At 53.6% G+C, this 15,592-nt stretch overlaps 1 protein-coding gene across 1 annotated transcript in view; it reads right to left on the bottom strand.

The window, feature by feature from the left end:
* Positions 1-2,334: 2,334 nt before the first annotated feature.
* Positions 2,335-15,592, bottom strand: part of PLXNA1 (plexin A1) — a 128,138-nt gene continuing 114,880 nt past the window's right edge. The window contains exons 30-32 of the mRNA XM_074914616.1: positions 14,621-14,833; positions 10,834-10,984; positions 2,335-6,714 (exon numbers count right to left, since the gene is read on the bottom strand). Coding sequence (XP_074770717.1) covers positions 6,619-6,714; positions 10,834-10,984; positions 14,621-14,833 — 460 coding nt within the window. The 3' untranslated portion in view covers positions 2,335-6,618. The remainder of the gene's footprint in view (positions 6,715-10,833; positions 10,985-14,620; positions 14,834-15,592) is intronic.

Here is a 15,592-nt window from a genome sequence, read left to right as displayed (position 1 = left end):
TCTGGCCTTTCCCATGAGATGTCTGAACCCAGCACGTGGCCTGGCGCTCACAGCCCGTGTTAATACTCTAGCTGGGTTTTAATTATTCTATTCTATTCTATTCTATTCTATTCTATTCTATTCTATTCTATTCTATTCTATTCTATTCTATTCTATTCTATTCCATTCCATTCCATTCCATTCCATTCCATTCCATTCCATTCCATTCTTCACAGAATCCCAGAATCGTCCAGGTTGGCAAAGCCCTTGGAGCTCCTCCAGCCCAGCCATGACCCTCCCCCTGACCCTTCCCAACTCCCCCAGATCCCTCAGCGCTGGCTCAGCCCGACTCTTCAACCCCTCCAGGGATCCCGGGGACTCCCCCCTGCCCTGGGCAGCCCATTCCAACGCCCAACAGCCCCTTCTGCACAGAAATACCTCCTCATATATAGAGAGACCCAAAGGCAGGGGAGAGTCTCCACGTGGCTGGCGAGAACAAGGAGGTGCACAGGCCAAGTGCAAGCCCACAGTGATGGCGCAGGGCAGAGGTCCCACACAAGCCACCACGCGGGTTCCCTGGGATGTGCCACTCACCTGGAGCCCGAGTCGGGGCGAGATGATGGCACAGGGGCCTCCAAGGCCCCCCCCGGGCCAGCCAGGGTGGTCACGGGCTGCCTCTCCGCCGAGCCCCGTCAGCGCCGGGCACGCCGCTGCAGATTTACTGAATTACGGCCGAGCCAGGCGGCAGCGGTGTATGTTATTGCTGGAAGGTTTACATTTTATCATTTAATCAAATAAAGTGCATTTGTGGATTACACAATCATTTGCAGGCCTTGATAATCTTTTTCTGCTTAGCTCTGCACTGGAACTGAGAAGGCAAACAAAGACATTTGTAGCTGTCGTTGGAGGCCCTGGCTTCATGCCAGCAGCTCTTACTCCTTGGGAAAACTGGTGCAATTTGTATTGAAGAACATCCTGGCGATCATGAAATACTAGATATTTATTTATTTGGCCAACCAGGAGGTTTTCTGAGCTTTTGTTCCCCGACAAAACAATCGAGCCAATATTAAGGAGGGAAAAACACCAAAAAAACCTGCTTGAAAATGGCTCAGAGCAAAGCAATAAGATCCAGCAAGAGGGTTTATGGGGACAACAGCAAGTCCCAGATGGGTGTCACGGTCACCTCTTCCCCTCTCACGGCACACAGATGTCCTCCAGCAAGAAATTTCAGCCCGAAGCAGGAAAGGATCCATGGGAGGGAACCCCAACCACACTGAGCCCCCGCGGAGGTGCCTCACCGAGGGGTCGGCTCCGCTTCTTGCACTGGTGGGGGGCTGCTGCCAGCTGAGTGTGGGGTCCCCTCCAACACATCCACTGAGGACAAGCCACCACGGAAACCCAACCTGACTCTTTAGGGAAAGACCCTCACCCTTATACCTTGAGAAGACCCCAGAAGCAGTGAAAGCCCCACCACATGTTGGACCGAAAACTTGGCACGTGTTATTTAAATGCAGTTTCCATACCCAGTACAGCACTCACCTGCCACCAGCTCCCACGTCACCACCAGGATGGTGTTTGCAGCCACAAAATTTTGGGATATAAGGGGTTTTTTTCCATTGCCCTCCATTAAATCTTTCCAGAAACCTGAACAAAATTCAGTTAAAATGTGATTTTCTTACAGAGTTGAAAGGTTGTTAAAAGAAAACCTTTTTTTTTTTTTTACACTCAAAAAAAAATCAGATCAATCTATGTTTTCACAGCACTACGGCTAAAACAGTGGATGTTTAATACTTGTTGCTGATGTTCTTCTCACTGGAGAGTCAGAAAACTGCAGGAGAAAACAGAAGAAACATCCAGTTTATACATATACTAAACACAGAGAAAAGATGCATTTAGGATTCATCGTACACAACCAGCCCCGCCAGCCCAAACCCTCAGGAGATTGGCCCCAGGAAGGGAAGATGCTAAGGAAAGAAGGAAAAAAAAAAAAAAAAAAAGCAGGTTAATTTGTATGATTTTGGTCTGCGTGCTGGGCAGAGCCCCAGCCTGACCTCCCACCCCAGGGACACACCCTCCGAACTCACCTCCTGGTGCCCGGGAATGTCCCCCCACGTCTGCCACCATCGACTGCCCAAATGTGAGCGCCCGCCGGAGGCCCCGGGGCTGCTCTGGGTGTGTGAGCAGCCAGAGCGTGGGGTCCCCCCACGGGTGATGCCGGCCCATCCCGATGCCATTCTGCATCGCGTCACCCTGGCACGGCCACGGGTCCGGGCATCGCTCCTGGGAACGGACCTTCCCCAGGGCCACCCGCTCCTCCCACCCGCACGGCCCTCAAAACACAGGCGAGACACCGGCTTTAGCAAAAATGTTTAATCTCTCCTTGATGCGTGTGTTTATTTACAAGTACTAAATCTGAAGAACATTAAAATAGGAAATAGCAGGATATTTACACGATCAAAGGGCATTTGACCAGCCGTGCTGGCCTGTTGCTTCAAGTCTGAAACAATCACAGAAAAGTAATCAGGACTTCGGATTTAGGGTTGGGGTTTTTTTTTTCCCCATTTAATTTTTTAAAAACTATTAAAATTCTCTGCCTTTCGCTGGGTCCACATTACGTTCCCCCCCCCTCTTTCTTAAAGGACAGCGTTGTGCGCTTTGGTCGGGAGCAGGTGAGCCTGGGCTTGGGGGGGGGGTCCCGCCACCCGTCCCCCTGCTCCCTGTCCCCAGGCTGGGGCCAGACCCAGGGGTGGCACAGGGCTCCTGCCAAAGGGGCACAATTCCAGACTGGATTGCACTTTTTTTTTTTTTTTTTTTTCACCCCAAACTGAAGAGAAAAAGGCAATGTGAGCGGAGGGACAGGGCGGGACGTGCTCGCTGCAGCAGTCGCGGATCAGCCCGCGGGGTCCACATGCCTCCAGTGGCAGGGGGCAGAGGGGGGGCTCCCCAAAACACAGGCTCAGGGCATGGGAGGCTTCTCCCTCTCACCCCGTTTTGGGACACGGGTGATACCACCAGTAAGAGGAGTCCTGTGAATGCTTCCCAGGCTCCCCCCACCTTTCCCCATTCCTAGGCAGGGTCAGGACAGGCAGCCCGGCTCTGCCCCCGCTAGGCCAGGGTAAGGGAGGGAGGCCAGGCTGCCTGGCACCGTTAAGGACGCTGGGCATCACGAAAAAAAGGCAAAGGTAGCACCAAGAAACACTGGAGGCTGCGGGCAGCAGCGCAATGCCCAGCTCACCGACCGCCCCCCGCCCCGTTAGAGGCAGCCAAGGAACCCCGGACGCGGGGGGAGATGCTGGGGGCGAGGGGGAATCCTTTGGTGGAGCAAACCACAGGCAGCCCAAAGCTCCCCAGGAGGGAGCCAACGGGAACCCACCGCCAGGACTACGCCATGGCTCTGGGAAGAGCCACGGGGCGAGGGGAGCCCAGAGCAGCCAGAGCACGGCACCCCCAGCCTGCCCGGCACGGCCCCCCCGAACCTCTCTGCTGCCAAAATCCAATCCAAGCCCACCACAGCCAAGAAAACTTCTGTCCCTTCAGCCTGGCCAAGGCCGCTGGGGAAGCGACAGGCTGATAAACCCTCTGCTCCTAACGATGCTTCCAGTGCTCTTTGGTCAAGGAGGAAATTTTCAGGGAGCTGCTCTTAGAAACACATCAGCAACGGGGAGGGTCCCACCATCCCCTCTCAACCACCACACCACAGAAACTACACGCTTGGCTCCCTCGACAGCCACCACAGCTCCCCAAGATGCTCTTACCACTGCGACACGACCCAGGCCACTTCTGGAAGGACACGTCAAAGCCACCGCTCCCCCTCCACCAGGTCCCAACGAGCACCAGCGGCGTCCCCAGGACCTCCACCACCACCAGCGCTGCCAGGAGGAACTCCGGGCCAACCCCGCACCAAAGGCAGCCACAGGCTCTGCCCCATCCTAACGGCAGCAAAGGACACCCCGAGGGACCCCCCAGGAGGATTTTGTCCCCCCTGGGAGCCCAGGGAGATGCTGGCAGCCAGCGGTGGCCCCGGCGTGGGGCAGGCGGGCGCACAGCTGTCCTTTAAGGCTCTCCGAGTACCACATTGGAGATGTGAACTTCTCAAGTCTTTCTTTTTGCCTTTTTTTTTTTTTTTTCCCCTTTTGGACGAGAAAGTGACAAATTAATTTCAAATAAAGAAAGATAACAGGTCTAAACAAACCTCTAATATTCAACACTTGCAGGTTTTTTTTGTTTTACGGGTATTTTTTTTTTTTCTTCCGTTTCTTAAAAAGATCAACTCAGACTAAAATCTAGCACAGTCATGCAACAGCCCACAGCTCTCAGAAATCCAGCGACAGTTCGGGGTTCGTAGGTTTGGGAAACAATTATTACTTCTTTTTCAAACATAGTTTTGCTGTTGTGGTTGGGTTTTTTGTTGTCGGTTTGTTGATGTTTTTTTTTTTAAAAAAAAATCAGCATCTTCTCCTTTCCCTCCTTATTAAAGCAAAACAAAACCAAACAAAATTACAGCATAATGAGAGATGTGCAGGCTTCAAACGATTGTTCTGCATGGTGAGAAAGGCTCGGAAATTTCTTCCAGACCATTTGGTATTCTTTTTTTTTTTTTTTTTTTTTTTTTTTTGTGTAGTTGTTTGTTTTGTTTTAACTGGCTGTGTAAATTCATTTCATATTTATATTGGTTCGATTCTCCTTCAGTTAACTATACAGCACCCCACTGGGGCACGAGAATTAGATTGTAACCACATATATATATATACACACTTTTATTATTTTTTTTTTAATTAAAAACTTCATTATTTCTCCCTCTCCCCCCCTTAACTTGCAATTTAAGGGAACGGACAGAAATCAGCTGGGCTTCTTTCCACTTGGATTTCAACAGCCACCCGCTCCTGGCAGAGTTTGGCCCTGTCTGCCACGGCCCGGGCAGCGACGGGAGCTCTCGGTACAGAAAAGGAAAGAGTTTTGCTCATTTTTTTTTTTTTTTTTGAAGTTTTTGGTCACCTGCTGCCATTTGGGGCAGCACTCGGCACCTTTTCATCTCTGGAAAGCACAAACCCACAAGGATCTGACATTTCGAAGGGGGCGGCCAAGGGAGAGACTTGGGGTTTCCAGTGAACCCCCCGGCAGGGCAGAGGCGGTGGAGGGGAGATGGGGTGACAGCAAGGGGAGAAAGGGGGAGAAAGAAGGAAAAGACAGAGAAAGAAAGGTCAATCTTGGGTGGAAAGTCCTGCACATGTTTGGGCTTCCCAGGCGGAGGAGCGGGCGACAGGCCGGTCCCTGGGCACCCAGCGGGATTTGCTGGGGGGGCATCCCGGTCAGGAGACACGGAGATGCTGCCCCCCCTTTCCCCGGGGATCTGGTCCCTTCTCCTGCATCAGCACAAAAAGATGATGGTGGGGGAAAATAAAAACTATAAAGGGGCTTTGTTAAGGCTGCTCCAGCGCCAGGGGATCTGTCAAAAACCCACCCATGCTGGCTCTTGACAACCCCTCCCCACAGCCCCCAAGCCCCCTCAGCCATCCTCTGCCCCGCACGGTCCTGGGACAGGCGGGGGGGGCAGCACTGCCCAGCCCTCCCCTCGGCCACCAGACTGGGAAAACGAGCTCGACAAAACACCGACCATCCCTCAGCGATCCCCCAGGAAAAGAAAAACCAACCTCGGGATCATCCTTCCTCTCTGATCGTGACCTCCAGAACCACTCCAGCAGCATTTAAATAAGAGCATCTATTCAGCTAACGTAACTCCCACCTTTTTTTTTTTTTTTTTAAAGTTTTTTTGTTTTTTTTTTCTGCACTAAACAACATTCAAATAAAACATGGCACAGGACATATTTTAGAAATATCAAAGCTCAGGGATTTCTCCCTTTCCTGCCCACCCCTCCTGCCCCCACCCCCGAATCTCCCCAGCATCAGTCCTTTAGCGTATTTTTTAAAACCATTTTGTTAGTTTGTTGCAAAAATTCAGAATATTTTTTTTTCCCCTCCCATTTTTTGTTATAATTTTTTTTTTTTTCCCCTTGAAATTAAAAATTTTGTTTTGTCTCATGTAAATTGTGCAAATAGAGCAGTTAACACTAGTGGCAGAAGGCCAGAGAGAGAAAAGAGAGAGAGAGAGAAGGGGGAAGAGACAGAAAAAAAGAGAGAGGAGGAGAGGGGGAGGCCAGCTGGGGGGAAGGAGGGGAGAGCAAGTCAAGTACAGTAAAAATAGGAGCCCACCCACCACCCCCCCTCCACCAAAGTAACAACAACATCCAAACGCCGTCCTAGAAAGCCCCGTGGTCCCGACCCTCCTCCCTCGTGGGCACGGGACGCCCAGCGGGTCCGTGGGGCAGGCGACCCCCTTCTCCTCCGCCCGGCATCGCCCCTCTGCAAGGACCGGGGGGGTTTGTGTGTGTCTGTGTGTGTGTCAGGGGGGTTTATCCATGTTGCTGCTGTCGTCGGGATTTGGGGTTGGTTTGTTTTTTTTTTTCCGCTAAAGCGCGAGGTTTCCGTGTTCGTTGGTGGGAAGCGTGCGGAGGCGCGGCGGCTCCCGCGGGTCCGCCCGGCCCCAGCCCCAAAGTCTTCTTCTGCCCTCGGCGGGCGCTGGCCGGCCCTCTCCCTCCTGCTGCCTCCCTCCCGGGGTGCTGGCACCTCGCCGACGCCTTCTCAGCTGCTTAAGGCCATTGTGTCGATCGCCTGCTCCAGCTTACTCCTCAGCCGCTGCCTCCGGGCCTGCTCGTCCTTCTCCAACGCGGCTAAAATCTGGGGGGAAAGAGGGGACAAGAGGAGAGGATGAGGAGATGCACTTCTACCCAAAGCAGCTCCTCGTTACCCACGGCCAGGCCGGCTCAGTGACGGCATCAGGGGGTGTGACCCCACGGGCCTGTTCACTCCTGTCCCTAATGGGGCCACCGAAGAGCCCAAGGAGGCTCGAGGTGGGGGACACTGCTCCGAGTGGCACCACCCCACAGACGGAGCCTCCGGGGACCTCCCGGGACCTGCCGATACTAACGAGGAGCCAACTTGCACATGGGGCAATGAAGAAAACGGCCATCGTCACATGGAGGGTGAACACAGAGCTGTCCCTTAAGGCTCTCCGAGCACCACGTCTGAGATGTGAACTTCTGAAATCTTTCTTTTTGATTTTCTTTTTTTTTTCTTTTGGACGAGAAAACAAAACCAAGACAACACCTTTCCACCACGTCGGTGACTCCAACAAACCTGTAACGTGCTAAGGAACAGGGGCTGCATTTCAGAGACCACGATCAAGCCATGAACTGGTTCCGCGAGCACAAAAAGACCAAATCCACGAGGTTTCAGCTACCACCAGGGGTAAAATCCCACCAGATGGATGCACCAGCAAAGCCAGCCTCGCTGGGAGCCCTCAGTCCTGGGCAAGGGGGGCACCCACAGACATTCAAGGATGACTTTCCTCCCTTGAAACCTCCTCTCTCTAAAGGAGCTCCTGGCCGCAGCGATGACAGATCGTAGGGTGGAGGGACCATGCCCTGCCCTGGGCAGGATGCAGCCATGCCCCCAGGCCGGGGGGAGGACGGGCAGCATCGGGAGGGTGGAAGACAAAGCTCAGAGTAGGGAGAAGGGAGTAATGAAGTGTAAAATGAAGGGGCAGTTGTCCTCCCCAGCAGCCACGAGTCTCGTCTCACTGACATCGTGCCAGCAGAGCAGAAAAGCCGATTTAAAAAAACAAACCTGACAGAAATCTCATCTCCTCGGGTGAGCTAGTTGAGAGAGCAAATTTTTTGCAATTAAATATCAAGGCATCCGTCAAAGGGGACTTGATTAACCATTTCATTGGCTGCATAATTGGAAACAAACTGTTGTATAATTAATAGACTTACTAGGAGGCAGGCAAAGTCCATCACGAGCCCTACAGGTAACTTCTTAATGGAGAATCAGCTCCCTTTGATTAAGAGCTGCTGCAGCGCTGGTGGGTTGTGGAGTGGCGTGCGGGGCACATCGTGCAGCACCCTCCAGCCGTGCAGCACCCTCCAGCCGTGCAGCACCCTCCACGCTGCCCCACAGCACCCTCCAGCCCTGCAGCACCCTCCACGCTGCCCCACAGCACCCTCCAGCCCTGCAGCACCCTCCACGCTGCCCCACAGCACCCTCCAGCCCTGCAGCACCCTCCACGCTGCCCCACAGCACCCTCCACGCTGCCCCACAGCACCCTCCAGCCCTGCAGCACCCTCCACGCTGCCCCACAGCACCCTCCACGCTGCCCCACAGCACCCTCCAGCCATGCAGCACCCTCCAGCCCTGCAGCACCCTCCAGCCCTGCAGCACCCTCCAGCCCTGCAGCACCCTCCACGCTGCCCCACAGCACCCTCCAGCCGTGCAGCACCCTCCACGCTGCCCCACAGCACCCTCCAGCCACCCACAGGCTCTGGCTCCCCACCGGAGCTTTTTGGGACAGGACCAGGCTGGTCCCTGTCTGCTGGGGCAGTAAGAGGTGCCCGACAGAGAATCTCTTCCCAAAGGAAAGGGGAAAGCTGCACCTCAACACCAGCGTCAGTTCCCAAGGAGGGGAAAACCCACCAGCAGGAGCCGAGCACGTCTGATTTACCTCCCCTGGCAGGAACACCCTGGGCTGCAGCCGGACTCACGAGCTCACAGATTCTGCCACAAACCTGCTACCGGGGATCCTCCCCCACCAGCCATCTCCGCAGCCATCGTGCCACACGCGGAATAAAACAACCACAACACTCAACGCAGGAATCAAAACCCCACGTGCCTGAAAGGTGGCTGAGCTGGAACCAAGTGAGCCTGGTCTGAGAAGCGGAAGAGGAGCCTGTTCCCCCCACCCGTCTCCTCCGCATCCTGGGATGCTGAGGTGTCGAAAGATTCCCAACCTGCCCCTGAGTTTATTTGCTCCTCTTTTATCTCAGCCTTACAGAAACAATGCAGGCAGAAACCTGCGCCGAGCAGAGAGAGACACCCAGGTTTGTCACCTGCTGGAAGGAGCCAGGACCACTGATTACCAAGATGCAAGTACCCAAATGAAAATTAATTATGATTTTCATTCACAGCCAATGACAGCATATTATTGCACTGAACAACAGGAAAAATTATTCTCTCCCATTTTGCATCAAAGAGGGTGCAATCGGGCCGCATATAATTGTGCTTAATGAATGAAAACAAACAAAAGGAACAGCTGCGATTTATTAATCCCATTACAAATAATAAAAAGAAGTTCCTGAGAGCTGCGAACACACTTGTGATGCTCGGAGAGCAGGAGACAGCAAGACACTCAACAGATGTCAGGCTGCTGTTAGTGGGCAAGAGGAGGACCTGTGCCCCTAAAGAGCAGCTCATTAATGTCACATGGTGCCCTCCCTGCTCTCACCCAGGGCTTGGAGGATTTATTTAAGGCTTGGAGGACTTTTAGCCTGGAGGAAGCGAGAACTTGATGATGGCTGAGGGATGATGGCTGAGGGATGATGGCTGTCCCACGGCAGACTGAGATCCTCCAGGCTGCTCCTCCTCCACTCCTGTGGTAGCCACAGAGGTGTTTGTTGTACAAACTGTCAAACCCCCCAAGCCCTTCACTGCCAACTCATCACACGGAGCTGTGGAGGCCTCCTGGATGTGGATGACCCCAAGTCGTTTGGGCAGAGGTCCCACCAGCACACGGCCACCAGCCACGCAGTAGGCAAGCCAGGCCCTCCTCTTCCTCCTCACGCCTGCAAAGCACCGAGCTCCACAAGGACTGTGGCCACCACGCAACGTTAGACCCAGGTCTGCTACAACCTGCCTGTGGACTCCCTAAGTCCAGACCTCCAAGAGGCACTGGGAGATGCAGGGTACAACGGGGACCCCCTTTCCTCTCCCTGGGAAGCATGAGACCAGCTCTCCCAGCCTCTGAGCGAGGAGATGTTCTGGCACTCTGTCACCTAAATAAGCCACTGCTCAAATACAGTCGTCAATCCTCTTTATTGGGGCAATAAAACCCATACTATCACGTTATATGTATAGATCCATATTTTACTGTAGTTACATATTTTTATTGCTTTAATAAAAAGATGCAGGGTGTGGGTTTGAGCGGTGCTTTACGAAGTTAATTTGTATAAATGGCAACTGAGGGGTTTTGAACCATTCTCACTGATGTTCACAAAGTACTGAAGAGGCCACCACATCCTCCAGCACCCCCAGAGAGTGGAGCCAGACACCACCTGTATCATCACAGGGTGCTGGTACTGTTAAAGCACCCTGTCAGTGGTGGTGGATGGGGGAAGAACAGTGAGATATCAGCATGAACTCTGCAGTCCCATGGAGCTCGTGTGCCAAATGTGTAGAAAAATAGGTGTTTCCCACATTGCTCACTGCAGAAAATACGGGGAATGAAGCACTGCCTACACCAGCACCTGGCTCCACACCTCCCAAACCTTTCCTTCCCCACCAGCCCAAGCACAGACACAGACTACACTGCTACTACTGCATTTCACAGGGTGTTTTTTTCTACAGGAAAAAGTAAGGGACTATAGAAACGTGGGCGAAGAGCCACAGCTCACAGCCCAGGCTTGACTCCTTGAAAGAAGGGTGCGGAGAGGGGGGATGAGTCTCTGGAGCCAAGGCCCCAGCGCCAGGCCCCGAGGGAATGGCCTCAAGCTGCCCAGGGCAGGGTCAGGCTGGCTCTGAGGAAGGATTTCTGTGCAGAAGGGGCTGTTGGGCGTTGGAATGGGCTGCCCAGGGCAGGGGGGAGTCCCCGGGATCCCTGGAGGGGTTGAAGAGTCGGGCTGAGCCAGCGCTGAGGGATCTGGGGGAGTTGGGAAGGGTCAGGGGGAGGGTCATGGTTGGGCTGGAGGAGCTGCAAGGGCTCTTCCAACCTTGACGATTCTGTAACTCCCCGTGGCTGCGTCTTACCTCATCCTTGTACTTGGTGATGTAGGAGTAGATCTCGTGCAGTGCACTCATACTGTTGAACTGGCTGAGGTGTAACCGTGACTGCTCCGCCAGGTACGCGCTCATGTCCTGGTCGCTGATCGCTGGCATTTTAGCTATATCTGCATAATATCTGCGTGGGAGAAAGAAAAGAGCGGGTCAGAAATAGGGACAGACAGAAGGGGGTGGGTCCCCACCACGATGCTTGCTGGGCACAGCCCCTGAGAGGCAAGGTGAGGAGCAGAGGGACATGTCACCATCACCCCTGCGCCGCCGCTGCTCCCCGAGAGCCCTCAGCGGCTCCACGGAGCAGTCGGCAGCATCAGCGCCCAGCCCGGCCCAGCCCAGCCCGCTGGGAACCCAGGAGCTTCTGCTCTGAGGGATTTCCCACCCTCTCCTAAAGCACACGCTTTTCCTCCTTCCCATCGCATTGGCTTGTCTGGCCCCTAAACTGCATCCGCCAGAACCCTCCTCCACGCCTGCAGCAACACGTAAGGCTTTGCTCTCGTTGCCGAAGCCAAGGATGCCCCTTTGCATTCAACTGAATGACTTGGCGTGTGAACACGAGACAAGTTCACACCCAGCCCCTGCCGTGATACCCCCCTGCGTGGTTGCACCTCCCTCTGCAACAGGCATCCAACACAGCCTACGACTGCCACTGGCCACGCTCAGAAGTTACAGCTCACCAAAAGGCTACGAGGAGCCTCGTTTTCAGTGAAAAACAAGGTTCTGCAGGCGTGTCTGTGAAGTCAAAGGATCCTGGGCAGCGGGGGAAGTAGCTGATGTCTCAGGGCACGCCTGGGTCAACCAACTTCTATGGTTATGTGATATGGTGTAGTTGAGAACTGTCAGTGTTAGGTTAAGGGTTGGACTAGGTGATCTTCAAGGTCACCAAGATGATTCTGTGTGACTCGGTGCTTTCCCGCCTTCCTGTGCTTCTCTGGTGGTTGCTACCAGCAGGATACTACTTCACATTTCCTAGGACACCTTAAGATTTGCAGTCCTATCACATAAGCTGCCTCACTGATATGCTCCAGAGATACAGGGAAACCTAGACACAGCTTATATGGCCCAGAACTGTAGTGGAAAAACAGACTATCCAATACAATATTCATCAAACCCCAGGCAGATCAAAGCCGCAGCATCCCACTGCAGCAGGAGGGTTACGCCAAGCAGACGCACTACTGGACCAGCTGCTGAGGTCCTTTTGGAAACCAGGGTTGTGTCCACAGGCCTCTATTAGGAAAGAAATCCTACCCACAGCAAACGAGCCCTGAGCACTCCCACCACCTGGAGAGACAGAGCGCCAGTCTCTCCCAGGTTTGCTTTCCTCCTCACGACTCCTCGCTCAGGGAAGTTTCTGGCAGAGTGATTAGCATCATTAGCATCATCAGCCGAAGGCTGAGACGGAACATGGTTGAAGCACTTGGATAGGAGCAGATGGCAGCAAGACCACTTGAGGAGATGAATACGAGGATCCACTCCATCCCACGGCGCTGAACTCGGCTTGTGATAAAACACAGGGGCAGTTTTTACAAGGAGGCTCATTCATACCCAGAAAGTGATGCGAGAGGCCTCCTGGAAGCTGCCAAGAGCCGCGCCCTGAGGTGAGGAGCTCTGACTAAACCAGACACCAAGAGATCTCTTACGCCACGGGAGAGATCACCCCCAGAGTGACGTCTCCTAAAGCTGACATTACTTCTGCCCGTGTTGAGGAGCATTAGGGACAACTTCCTCAGTTCCAGCCAGCTCTGATTAGCAAAGGAAACCCATAGAGATCCTCCCGGCCACCCTTCAACCCCGTCGGTGAAGGCCCCTGTGGGGAGGGACTCGCGGGAGACTGGCTGAAGGAGGAAGCTTTTCTGGCTGCCACAAGATGTCCAGGCACCATGCAGCAGCTTCAGGTTCCAGGTTTTATCACGACACAAAGGATGGCAGGAAACCGTCCGTTTTCCAATGTAAGTGCGTGTGGCTTGTGCGGACCGACAGCCCAGTCACACCTGCCATTTCCAGAGGACACCACCACAGCCACGACCCCGGCAGCAGTCCCCTGGGGCTCCCCGGACCCCCCCACCTCCCAAGCCCTTCACCGTGTTCCTCCTGCCTCAGACTGGCAGGATGCCCTTTTTTTTTTCAGCTGGTGCCTGAACCATGGCAGCAGACTGCTAGTTCCACTCAGCCACCCTCGCATCGCTCCCCTCCCGCCTCTGCAAAGCTTTGTGACGATAATGGTGCCAAAAGCCAGAAATGCTGATTACGCCGTAAATCCCCGCGGCAGAGGAACGGCTGGAGACAGAGTCACACCCTGCCCAGGGCAGCTCTGCCCCCTGCTCGGCTGCCTCTGGGACCGCACCAGTAGTAAATGATGGCAGAACATCTGTCACCGGTGAGATCTCCCACCGCTTCCCCAGGGACGCGGCACGTCTGGACCAATGTTTAACTCTGGAACAATTTTATACCTTTTTTTCCTCCAGGCACACGCAGAGCTGAATATTTTTGTCATAGAGATGGCAAGGTCAGAGAAATTCACCTTATGAAGTTTGTGATGTTCCTACGGGAGCCCACTCCAAAGACCCCTCCAGCCCCCCACAAAGGACTTTCTCCTATTACAATGCAGCTCATCTCTCATCTCAGCCATCATATTTCAGGGGCACTTTTTCTTCTGATCCAAGCCCTATCTTCCTCAAGGGAAGAAGCTTGTCTTTGTACCTGCCTGCAAAGCACCAGACATGCCAACGGTGCAACAAAAATAACTGTGTACAAGTGAGTATCCAAAGGAGGATTTAGGCTACAGAGTCTCATGTTTGCAAATTAGACAACATAATGTTTATTGTTGCCTGGACATCTCTGGTTTGGGTCATTCTGTATCCTGTCTGGATGCTGAAAAAGGGAAGGGTCTGCAGTTAAAAAAAAAAACCAAACAAACCAAAACAACCACGATCTACAGCACAGCATATCAGCACAAGGGGAAAGTTGCATCAGCAACCTGAAAACTGCCATTTTTTAAGCTTGATCAAGCCCCACTTCACAAGACAGCAACATTTTAACAGCAGCTCTACTTGGAGGGCTTTGAGGACATCTCCTAGCTTTCTCTCCCGAAAGGATAAAGCTAAACACAGCATTATGCCTGAGCACATCAATTTGCAATCAGCAGCATTCAAACCCCGAACCTTTAACACTGCATTAATTCAGCAGGACAGAGGGATGTCTCTCCTCAGCTCCCAGTGAAGGTGGAGGGTGTCAGAGGGAGTCGGGGGACCTGCTCCTCTCCCTGCTCCTCGGCACAGCGACGGCAGCCCCAGCACTGCCTCAGAGCATGTGCTCTCATCAGGATCCCAGGCGAGATGTACTGATGGATGAGAGGTGGGAAATGGGGAATTTTCAATCATTTCAGCAAAACCTGCGTGTATTGTTGTGGTAAAAAAAAAAAAGGCACTTCTCTAGTCCAAGGCTGACTTCTCACCGCTCTTCGAAAGCAGTCAAGGGAGGTGTTAGCAATTCCCTAGCATAGACCAAGTTCTTACAACGGAAAACCTAAAAGTGGAGGTTGCTTTTAGCACTCCTTAAGCAAGTCATAAACAGCTCTGTCATCATTCCAGGAAACAATCACGAGAAAGCATCATCTCCCAAAAGAGACGACTGCCTTCCACGAGCTTTAGTATGGTCCCTCTTCAGACGGTGGCCAAGAGGAGACCCAGGACCCCACACCCACCCATGTCCAGTGTAAGCCCTCTAGGTGAAGCAAGGAGCTACTGCCAAGTCTACTCACCTTTCTACCCAGCTCTTGTAGTTGGGGATGTCCTTGGCGTACAGTAGTTTGTTGGAAGGAGAGTCTTTTCCTAGCTTGTGCTCAGAAGTTGAGCAGGAGTCCATGAATGTCTGAGCCACCACGGATAGGCAGGCATCAGTAATACTGTTCTTGTGAATGTCGAACACAAACTGGGGGTTCTTAATCACATTCACCCAAAAACGTAGAGGTAGACTGAGGGATGAAGGGAACAGGAGTCAGCAGCTGAACTAAGCCCTGCAGGCAGCTGGCACACCCCCACCCCTCCAGCTGTGGAGAAGGAGCTGCCCATGACCCCGAACGGGGCCGGCTGCTCCCCGCAGCACCCCAGGCATGCAAACACCTGCCCCCTGCCCACCCCCACGTGGCCACAGCTCTCCGTGGAGGATTTCCTCAGCACTGCCAACGTCTCCAAAGGCAAACCAGGGCAGGGCAGACCTGTGGTTTCGCCAAGGATCCGCTCGCAGGGAAGAGCCCTTGCTGAGCCCACGGGTCAGACCAGGCACGGTCCCTTCTCCCGCATCAACAATCCCTTCGGAAGCGCCGTGTGGCATTTCACACGTCTCCCGTGTCGGAGCACGGAGTTAACTGGACTCCTCAAGGGACTCATTAGCACATTTAACACCAGAGGAGAATTTAGGCAGCCTCGGATGCTGGAAATAAAGCTCTCAGCTGTAGAGGCAGCCGCTCTCCTGGCCAGCCACCGACTGGATGTTTGCTGCGTACCCACACACGTGCCACGTTCCACGGCTCCGCTTCCCGGTCCTGCCGCCCCTCTCCTCTCCCAGGAGCATCTCAGGGCCTCCCCCCATCAGAAACCGTCTCTGCTCTGTCATCCCTCAGCACCAACACCCAGCGAATGCTTTTATCTTAGACAAAACACACTTAATTCCCCAGGACTTTCCTAATGAGGGTACCGGGTGCATGTACATATTTCATTTGTGAAGGGAATGG

Source organism: Athene noctua, chromosome 10 (genome assembly GCF_965140245.1).
Source record: "Athene noctua chromosome 10, bAthNoc1.hap1.1, whole genome shotgun sequence".
NCBI classification, from domain to species: domain Eukaryota; kingdom Metazoa; phylum Chordata; class Aves; order Strigiformes; family Strigidae; genus Athene; species Athene noctua.
The sequence above is the reverse complement of the archived record's forward strand: the minus strand, read 5'-3'. Positions and strand labels throughout refer to the sequence as shown.